The sequence below is a fragment of the Patiria miniata genome, unplaced genomic scaffold (assembly GCF_015706575.1).
Source record: "Patiria miniata isolate m_02_andy unplaced genomic scaffold, ASM1570657v1 HiC_scaffold_3, whole genome shotgun sequence".
Taxonomy (NCBI): Eukaryota; Metazoa; Echinodermata; class Asteroidea; order Valvatida; family Asterinidae; genus Patiria; species Patiria miniata.
Genome location: NW_024037069.1, coordinates 38,319,020 through 38,330,007, shown reverse-complemented (window position 1 = coordinate 38,330,007; position 10,988 = coordinate 38,319,020). Strand labels below are relative to the sequence as shown.

At 41.3% G+C, this 10,988-nt stretch overlaps 1 protein-coding gene across 1 annotated transcript; it reads right to left on the bottom strand.

Annotated features, from left to right (window-relative positions):
• Positions 1–6,356: 6,356 nt before the first annotated feature.
• LOC119736793 (dexamethasone-induced Ras-related protein 1-like) lies at positions 6,357–10,291 on the bottom strand. The gene is made up of 2 exons (XM_038210802.1): positions 8,776–10,291; positions 6,357–6,505 (listed from the first exon to the last, which is right to left on the bottom strand). The coding sequence occupies exons 1-2, from the start codon at positions 9,047–9,049 to the stop codon at positions 6,357–6,359; spliced, it is 423 nt and encodes a 140-aa protein (XP_038066730.1). The 5' UTR covers positions 9,050–10,291.
• Positions 10,292–10,988: the final 697 nt, after the last annotated feature.

Below are 10,988 nucleotides of genomic sequence, written 5' to 3'. Positions count from 1 at the left end.
CGACTCCCATAGATCACAATGGTAATTACGCGTACTTCCAAAAATTATTTAAAATACTCACAATTCTCCAAGGTGTTTGAGACACCCATCGAATTAAAGCTTAATTCTTAATTCACGATCTGTTATTTTCTGTTCTTTTTTTTTTCGGGGGGGGGGTTTAACTAATAACTTTTGGGGGAAAATTCTATCCAAAGATGATCACCCTTAAAAGCAGTCCTGAAGCCCATCACTGTTTTAAAAATAGACGCCTACGCTCCATTGCAAAATATAGCCATTTTAGGGCCTAATGTCATAGAAATACGAGCTCGCAGACCTCTTCACGGCTTCCTCCCTTCTTTTATTTTTAAAAATCCTCAAGTTCACAACCCTCAATGTTACAAATTGTGATTTGGCCCGCGCATGCAATTCTGGGCCTATTTACAGATCTGCACCCATAAGAAACGACGCTACCCACACTGAACGTACGCCTACGGGCAGAATAACAACTTTAAGGTATAGAATCTACAAGGCCTATACCTATCTGAAACTGTTTGCGTGGTTAAAACACAGAATTACCGTTGCTTGGAAACACTGTGAGCAGAGAAATCTAGAGGGAATATCCGATACAGAAGCTAATCAAAAACCAGCCCATTGTGGGCAGTACTTAGGGTATAGTATTCGTCTTCTCAGTGGATTTAATCCAGGGATGTAATGCTACATTCAATCAGCTTACATCTACACGCTCCCGGAAACACAATCAGACAGTGTACGGCATTAAACCATAAAGGCCGATAAGGCCGATATTATCAAGATAAAATGAAAACTCTACGATACTAAAACTTGAAAAAATCAAAACCAAGCAATTTTTATAATTTCAATTCTTCGACGAAACAATATACACGTGGAATATATATTATTCCCAAATTACACATACATGTTTGCATCTGATGAAGTAGCTGTAGCTACGAATGCTAACCTAGATTCTATTCTCTAGTTTGTCATTTAAGTGCTATCTGACTTTTATTTGATACATGTATAAAGTAATTATGTTTCACAACAAGTAGTCTATTCAGTTGCAAATGGTGTTTGTTTTCAATTCATTTAGCGATCTCCAAACGATATCAAACAAGAAAGCACTCAGAGAGCGCAAACCTCCGCAAAGGCTAAACAATACCCCGCCATATTGTCAGTACACCCAAAAGAACTACTCGCACAAATGGTGAAGAATCCTTTAAACAAATCCTGGATTCAGACCCAGATCCGGATTACTTCCAATATCTGATCGATTTGTACTTGTACCAAGCACCAACACTAAAAAAAAAAGTTCATGCAAATCCGTCCATAACCTCTTGAGTTATATTGTTAACAGACAAACCAACCAACCAACAGAATCCGTTGAAAACATAACCTCCTCGGCGGAGGTGATATATAATATGTTAAGTTCAATTTATAACATGAAACACACAATATGATACTAATTTGTGACAGTCTAATTGACGATATTATTATTCTGAAATTATGTACATGTACTATTATCTCAATATTCCCAGGCAAGTTTTGTCCTAGCAATTGATGGGATATTATGTCACGGTCTATCAATACAGAGGCACAGTCGCGTTTTCGGACCAGTTTGGTAAACGCACACCAAAGCCCGCCACCCTTACGAAGTTTATCAGTGAAAAAAACAAAAATCAAAAAATTCAACCCCAAAAAAATTCTTGATTGTTAAAACAACATTTTGGACCGAAGTGAATTCCATTAATGTTGTTATAATATTTGTACCAAGTACGTTTCAATATTTTTTCAATCTGTTATTCAGTAAAAATTTTAAGTGTTCGATAAGATCTTTGATTGCTGACTAATGTTAAGTCTATATTGCTTCCAAAATGCTGCCCTAGATTCCAAACCGTGCGTTGTCCCATTGGGTAAAAAAATGACACTTAAAACCCGTTGAGTGAGAAAATGCCATCTGACACAGTTTTATCGGCGATCGCATCGCATCGTCTTCTTAATAGCTTGGGCTGGCTTTCATCATCAGTTTCATTACGAAAACCCAATCGAGTGAAGTTTCGCTTTAACGCGCATTAATTGGGGCTGGACCAGATAGGCATGTGTCGTGAAACTGTAGCAGAAATGTGGACAAAAACTAATGATACGCCATTGATTGAGGCTGATACATGTACTAGACTACTTCAGAGAATATTCACTGGTACCCAATGCCCCAATGGCGCTGGTGACCGCTTTTATGGCATGTTGTGAAGGAAACCAAGTCTTCACAAAGCATCGTGGGTAAATTACCGCCACGATCGTACTCATTCCACGCACACGTCATGCGCACAAGGAAGTGTTGACCCGGGTCATTTAACAAAACAAATTGTATCGATAGCCATTGTCCAGGATTAGATTTGGAAATTACTTCCTATAACATGAAGCTGGTCTCTGACGAGGGCGGTGAAGCCACCGCGGCAGTAGAGGTTGCTGTCAACAATCAGATCCAGTATTGGGAATGTTGACAGCGCTACCCAGGAAATTCCGAGCATTATACCTCACAGGTACGCGCGCATTAGCTTGAAAACAGCGCGTATTAGGTATGCTCGGAATCTCCTGAGTAGCGCTGCCAAAGTTCCAGAGACTGGATTTGATTCATCTTGTTGATAGCGCCGTCTTCTGTCGCGGTGGCCTTGCTGCGCTAGTCAGGGTGCACCCTAGTATAAAAAAAGAAATTCCCATAGACACCAGTGATAAATCCCCATACTTCAAAATTCTTTTTAAAATACTTAAAACTCTCACAGGTACTAGGTGTTCGGACTGCACAGAAAATGATGATCAACATGTCCTCTTTCATTTTCTTTTCATTTTTTTTGGTGGGTTGACCATTGACGTTTTGGAGAAATTCTCACCCAAAGAAGACCATACACCCCTAAAAGGAATTATGTTTCTTAAACTGGAAAATTAGCCACTTTGAAAAAAAAAAGATCCCTCCACAACATGGCTTAATTAGTAAATAGTGCCACTTTCCGACCCAATTGCATCCAAAATGCTCGGAATTGGAAGCCCTAAGTCCAGGCCAGAGGTCAGGGCCAGAATGTCTTCAATCCCCCAATTCCACGGCTCTAAGAACTCTCTAATATAGAATAATTTGAGTGTATAACTTTTATTCATGAGCTCTGCCGACGGATTTACTGGGGTGTACCCGTCAAGGACGAACTGGACATAATTCAAATGTAGTGACCAACCTAACGGGGATCAAAGAAATTGGGGTTCAGCAGCGTTCGTTGATAGGACGGTGGGACGGGAAAACAGAGAAGGTAAAACCATCACGGCCGACTAGTGAGGTTTTGCGGTAACACCGTGTGGAAGAATGTCATTTGAGAAGATTGTCTGGTTCTTAAGAGAACCGGTTAGTCGTGAATCTCGACGTTCCGGTTGGTGTGCTCTGATCGTCTCCAGGAGAAAGCCGGACAGAGTGGATGGTGCTGCATTTACAAGGCTGGATGATTGCTGAGGCATGGAGTTGTGGATGCTGACTGTCCGGCTTTCTCCTGAAGTCGACCAGAGCAAACTGATCAGAACGTCGAGTTTCACAACTAACCGGTTCTTTTTAGAACCACACATCTTCTCAAAAGACTTTCTTCCACATGGTGTTACCACAAACCCTAACAATACTTTACACTACCAGCCATGCAAAGTTACAAATCTTATTTATCATGGCGGACATTGACCACTAACAAGTTTCCGACGCTTTCAGGGCGTTGCCTATGTCTTCATGCACATGTAATAAGATAAGGCATCCCGATATATCCTCATGGCGCAGGTCTCTTCAGTCTACCGAGGCCTGGCTCGTCGCCACGATACGTGAACTTGATACGAACCGTGGGATAAAGCCGATACGCAATTACAAGACTTACGGATGACTTGCAGCAAAATGGGCGATAATTGCACGCAAGGTGCCGGTATCAGCCCCAATTATGCAGCCGTTATATAATATGATACTCTATTAGAGTGCACCGAGGTATGGGCACCAGACCTGTGTAAGAGCTCGTATACGTGGAAAGACAATGCGTAAAGTTAACAAGCCCATAAATATTTCGTGAATGTTAAATGTTGCTTTTTGTAAAACTGAAACGGATTGCTTCTATATTGGTTGCTGGATATGCGCAAGCTTGATTAACACTTTCTAAAAAATAATCATTATGGCCAGGAATAGGCTTTGCTGTAATTTAAGTTTGTCCTAGTTAGCCTTTGCATTCCTGCTAAATGAATGCCTGAATGCTTTGTACCAAAGACGAAAGAAAGTCCCAGTTCAAGTAATGATTAAAGGGAATATACAACATTTGCAATCATCGAAAAACAAAACTACCAATTTTTTACGAAAAACCTTACTAGGACGTTGGTGAATGACAGTCTAAAGCATCCTGTAAAATTATGGCACCTGGCGTAAAGCCATTTTCAAGAAAAATGGGATTTTTGTATAAATTCCCAACGGTGGTCGGCCGACCATTGTTGGAAAAACCCAACTATTTTTCAACTACTGCTCCAAATTAACCATTTTTTTCCAGTCCAAATTTTGTTTGCTATTACATGTTCATGAACAGGTGCAGGCCAGCTAGACTGGTTCCCTTACCTTACAATTTTCCGGCATCTCATAAATTGATCAATTTCATCTTAAAGGGAATATACATCATTTGCTTTTGCTGTAATTTTCAGAAATGGATGGAATTGGGGGGTTGGAAATATAAAGCAAATATAGTTACAATGACTTTTTGGAGGTTTTGGGTTCGAAAATGCTATAAAAATCAAGAAAAACGATCATTTTCCTATAGTCTGGTTCCCTGACTCCATATAAGAAGAAACAGAGCAGTTTACATACATTGGGGAATTGTAAGGTCAGGGAACCAGTCTAGCTGGCTCGTACCCGTTCATAGGTTTGTAATCGATTGCAAACAAGTGCAATGGTCAATTGGGGCCAGTATTTGAAAAAAAGCCAGTTGTTTCCAACGCTGATCGGCCGATCAGCGTTGGAAATTGATACAAAAATACCACTTTTCTTGAAAATGACAGTATACCAGGTGCCATAATTTTACAGGATGCTTTAGAATGTCATTTACCAACATCCTATTAAGGTATTTCGCAAAAACTTGGTAGTTTTATTTTCGATGTTTGCAAATGTTGTATATTCCCTTTAAGTGGAGTCAAGGAACCAGACAACTTGAACACTTTTGTTTTTCTTGGTTTTAGTCCAGCATTTTCGAACACAAAACTTCAAACTTATCAGTGTAACAATATTTGATCTATTATACTACTGATCCCTCAAATACTTCATTTCTGAAAATTACAGCAAAAGCCAATGATGTACATTCCCTTTAAACCTAAATATTCACGTCAGTCTACAGCAGTTCCCATTAAAAGTAAATTACTACTCACCGAGATCGCTCAAAAATTGAATCCACCATCGACTAAGTTAATTTAGGATGGGAAAAGGCACCCAGGTTACCTTGTATTCTCCTTGAGACATGCATCCCTTCGAAATGTATCAGCCAAGGTTCTTGTGGAGGCTACCATATCAAAAACACCTGCCGCCCTTCCAATTTATCGATATTTCCGTCTGGCTGCGCAAATATTGGATGGGTGAAAGACCGGGTGAGCACCATCGACTTGGAATCCACAAAGAAAGCTTGTTTAACAAGTGGAAATGTAATTACAGAATAGACACCTGATATTGGCTAGAGAACGCCTTTATGCCTTTCATTAACTCGGCCCGCGCAATAAGCGAGAATGATGTTAAACACCAACTCTGCCTAACTTTATTAATGCAAAACTAACGATGTATGACTAACCGCGCTCGTAGCAATTATTGAAAGAAAAAGTCAGGGAATTATGACATGGGTATGGGTCACAGATGTTTGATATTACTGTCCTTATAAAAAAGGAGGACGAGGACATAGACAAATAAAATATTTATCCCTCTCATGAAAACGGCAGAATTGGACATCGATCGTTATGATGTTTGGTCAATACGTTGTATATGACTGGCCAGTTATATCTGCCTACATGGTTTTCATATTCCTCACACACGTGATTTTCATAGAAAGACATGGTTATAATAAGTCACCGGGTTTTTTTTTCATTTTCAAATTTCTACCACTATGTCAGAGCATGCCTCTATGGTCAGAGCTATATTGCCGCATCCATATTTACGTTATGGTTATCAGTACAGACGTATATATAGCCTTCACCTCAAGCTCCTCAGTAAATTGACGTCACAAAGTCGGAAAACGCATCTCCTACTATCAACACAATTTCAATACTCAGGTAGCGATACTGTCGGCTCATCTCTAATTAACAACCAAGATAGAGTATACACTCTGCGATTGCCATCAGATCTCTCGGCGTGCGGGGACCTTGGCCTTCGATGCAATCGCGGGATCGTTCTTGCGGAGAGAGGTTGTGCTTTTTACTGCCTGCGTGCGCGACTTGATGCTGCAATCAACCCGCAAGAGCGGTTGAGCGCGAAGCAGACGCTGCTCTGATCCCACGAGGGGCGCAAGATTGGTTGCAGATCTAAGCCACCTGCAAAATATCGTTTAGTTCGGTGTGCTTAGGGCACCATTCGAAGCTACAACTCGGGTAAAGATTCATTTTTTTTCTGGGGATTAAACAAACTGATTGCATGTCACAATGAGGCTCCAAAAATATACTCGTTGGGAATTCATTGGTTTTATGTTCTCGCAGCTTGACTGCAAACATCTATTCTGTCATCCATTGTGTGTGGGTGTGTAACAAAAAAAAAGCTCTTAGTAAAATTAGGTTTGGTAGAGCCCGTCACAACGCATAACGCGCAAGCTAAAATGCCATCGGGAAAAAAACAGACAGAAAAACACCATCGATCACTAACAACGCCAACTTTAACATCAACAACAACAAACACTTGAAAGTGGTATTAAGCAATATGAAAATACAGGAAATTAACATTTTTCATGAACTATGACCAAAGTTATGAAATTAAAATGCACGTATCCATTATCAGGGAATTTGTTTTCCTTGTTTATTCGCATTTTCCCCCCTTGGCCCCAAAGCACACTTTTAAGCATAGGCCCTAGGAGTGTTAGTGCCTCATCTTCGATATGGGTTGGAGAATTCACGGTTATTGCCCCGACACATTAATCGTGAACGACCTGTCACGGTGACGTGCACCAATGTTCATTTCGGATTAGCACCTTCGCAGTCCTCAAGAAATATGACCACACCAGACTATATCACGAAAACATCTTTGTCAAGTATGGTACCCCAAGGGAATGGTGCCTATGAAATAGGTCAACATAATCACGGGATGGGATCCAGCCTTTTTTAACATAAGAGCAAGTTCGGGCAAGCTGGAGTAGACGTAGTAAATCACAGTGGATGTTAAAATATGCAAACTGGTAATAAACACACCAAGTATATATGATGTAAATCCATTACTTGCTATTGCTGTGGCGAATCAGATTACAGGAAGCAATTTAACCCAGGGATTAATATAGGAAACGAGGTTGAAAACAAAACAAAGTGATCCCTGGGGACGAGTTTGGACTAGAGTAGTCCAACCATCCTGCGTTCGAGTGAAGTTAGTCGAACTATGGTTAGCTATAACTGTTTCGCTCGAAGCTACCTTACCCATAAGTTGTAAAACAGGTATAGTATCAACTCATAACTTTAGGTAGAAAAAGGTACCAGTTATTACGATGTTTTATCGTTCAAGCTTAGAAGAATTAAGATAACACAATAAAATGTTCATGTGAGGTAAAAACTTGCTGCTGAGAATAAAATTTGGTATGGTAAAACCTGGAATGGGATGTGTCTCGCTGCAAGGAGACTAATCGAATAAACGAGCCTTAAAGAAACGTGACGAGGTCATTTTACAGTGCATAAAAGCTTTTCTCCCGAATGAGGCCTGATTCTTTTTGTTCCAAAGTCCATCACCCGAGATATGGTTTCACACAGAAACAATTCTAAAATGAGAATCGTTTTTGTCGTCCTTGATTTTAAAAGGTAAATACGTCAGAAGGACGAACTACATTTTGTATTTCTATACGGCAATCTAACGTCTACGCACTCGGGGTAGATATGGCAATGCTATGGCTTTTATTCCGAATCACTGATCGCAATTACTCGAGATGTCTTTTCCTTGACCTTGGAGTTCCCGATTGATTTTTTTTTTCTGTTAAAGGGATACTACTTTTGTATAGCCCATAATGTGCACGAGTAGTACACTCGTAGGAGGAAGGACACCCGGGCTTAACTTTGGTACTAATCAAATCACAGCTTATTCGGATAAAATTGCAGGGTCAGGCTGAGATGAAAGTCGATCTTATATAAAATTAAAACAACATGGTTGAGGGTCTTCATAGGAAAGTGAGACGTTTACATTTTACGTAATCTGTCCTAAATAATGTCAGCTCACATACCCCAGATTCCCAAAACGCACGACAATTTACGCTTGTACATTTGAAACATTGTCATTAGGAAAAATATTGAATTTTTTAAAGATGAATGTCACTTCGTTATGACACGATGTAAGTAGCAAGCGGAGTCAATGTTGATTGGAATTACAGAAATAGCAAAATTAGGGAAAACGAAATTATAGCCATAGGATTGTTCATCACGACAGAATTTCTGAAAATGTTCTAGCTTCCTGAGGTCGATATCTTGGACATTGGCGATGAATGCTAGACTAAGGATAGGCTAAGCACCTTACGATTACTTTCTGTACCAAACAAAAACCCAATTAATATTTTCCAAAGATTATTTTTGACCTACCTGTCAAGATCGACAACCTGCTCATGGCCGGAAAAGGGTTATTCCCCGAGGTGTCCAAGATGTCCAGCCGGTACACCTCGCCCTTGATCTTGTAAATCTTCCGGTGGAAGTCCTCGATGGTAGGCGTGTACTGCTCCTCGAACTGACCGTTCAGGAACCGTTTGAGGATGGACGTCTTGCCCACCTTGGAGGAACCGAGCACCACCAGGCGGTAGCAGTTCTTGGCCGGGGTGTTGAGCTCGCTCTCGAGCACCAACACGCTGTCGTCACACATTTTGTTAGATTTACGAGTGCTAGTCTAATTATATTTCTTTCTGGTGATAAAACCAAAGATTCCTCACAAGTGCATGGGCAATGCAGCTCGAAAGCCTGAAGAAACCCAGAGGGAGAGAGAAGACGATGAGGAATTGCTCAGTTTAAAGAGGTGGGAGGCAAATCCCCGAGGGATACTCCAGGGGAAAGCCACCGAGTCAGATAGGGACTGAAAACCCAATTCACATTCGCGGCGATGTTAACAGTTGCTTTCTGCTCCAGTTGCAGCAACGCGCGTGAAAAGGAATAAGACTTTTCAGGACCATTGACAGTTGCCGTTGTGACTAAATAATGAGGTTTGTGGAGCTGCTCTGCACGGATGAAACTACTGTAGGGGGAGTTCACGACACGGGCACTTATTATGAAGTGTTGGGGAAGAACGCCAAGGTCAGCTCTACTAAGTGATTCACGATGCAGAAGAGCAGAGTGATCCAATTGGCAATGGGTGTTCCATTGCTGGCGCAAAGGCTGTGCTTGATTTGATCGACAATCAACCAGATCACGTTGTTCGAAATGGATTCAGAATGACGTTGTTTCTCGATCTCCGCGGTTTAAGAGGGAAGACACCCAACAAAAATGTTCGAATTGACAGCTCTTCAGCTGTATTTCTCGTGTCATCAACAAGAACAAAATCTCTTTAATTACAATCTTTGCGGAAACCACAGCTTCGAAAATACGCAAAATGGACTTTTAAGACATCCGTGCGTCATCAAAGGTGTAAAATGCTTCATCGTACAATGAAATCTCAACAAGTTACGGAACGCTACACTCACGTCGTAGAGAACACTGATTAGTGACTCGTAGACATCAAAAACTCGTTACCGAAAATTCCATCAATGCATGACGTAAATCAGTCCAGTTACTCAGGTTTTTGTCACCTCACTCTCACCGTAGAAAATCCATCGGCAACATTTAAGCAAGAACCTCAGCCATTTCAGTCGAAGTCCAGTTACGAAGCTCACTTGAATTGCTTGTATGTAAGAGCCGTGTCCTCTTAAAAATCCACAGTTATTCACTAGACGCTTAAAAGTCAAGGCTATTTCAAAGGCGGCCACTACTTAGCGCCACTACGATCGCCCAAACGACTGTCATATTGTCTTCATCGGTTGTCGAGCCTGTTTATTACATGACACAATGCCACAACACAAAGTACCCGCGCGTGGCAGGACACCTGTCTGGCGCCGCAAGCACCAATGGAGTTGAGCAACGAGATATGAATATTCATATGTAATCCAGTCACGAACTTTGATAGGCCGTGCGGTGCGCGCGTGATGAGCAGCGCATGATGAGCAGCGCGTGCGACTGGCAGACGGTATCTCCAAAGCCAGTGTTCTTGTGTACGTGTACTGTACGTGTGTGATGTTCAATTCACAGCTCCAAGACCTGATTAAAAATGACGCAATCAACCAGAGCTTTACTCAAAATGAACATGACGGGGAATTCGACCGCGCGATTACCAAGCTGTGTTAATTCTTGACGCGATCGGCTCTGTCATAAATTGGGTCTTGTCCGCAGCCGAGCCGTTGATTGCAATCACTGCTCACTGCACCGCGAGATCGGCCCCGTAAATTAAGACTGATTTTGTTGTGTCCAAATCATGGCCACAGGACAGGCTTGTTGATTAGGCCTAGGACGTCTGCATGCAGTTTTTTTCCTGCACTGGATTTAAACTCTGCTCCTTTAATTGCAATTTACAATCTTGGTTGAGGCCCTGGAGGGTAATTGTCAGATGTTTTGACTTTCTAAACAGAGAACTATCAAAAGTGGCATCAGTTTGTGCGTTTTAATTCAGAAAGACAGTTATTTATTCCTGAAGCTGAAAGCCGACATGGCAGCTAAGTCATAAAGTCAGTGCAGTGCCCAAATTTAGGAATTCCTACCTCACGATTTAAAATATACTG

Coding starts and splice junctions, on each gene's coding strand:
- LOC119736793 (XM_038210802.1), bottom strand. CDS start 9,049: ATGTGTGACGACAGCGTGTTGGTGCTCGAGAGCGAGCTCAACACCCCG. Junction 6,506..8,775: donor CAGGTTGTCGATCTTGACAG/GTAGGTCAAAAA, acceptor TCGTGGGATCAG/AGCAGCGTCTGCTTCGCGCT.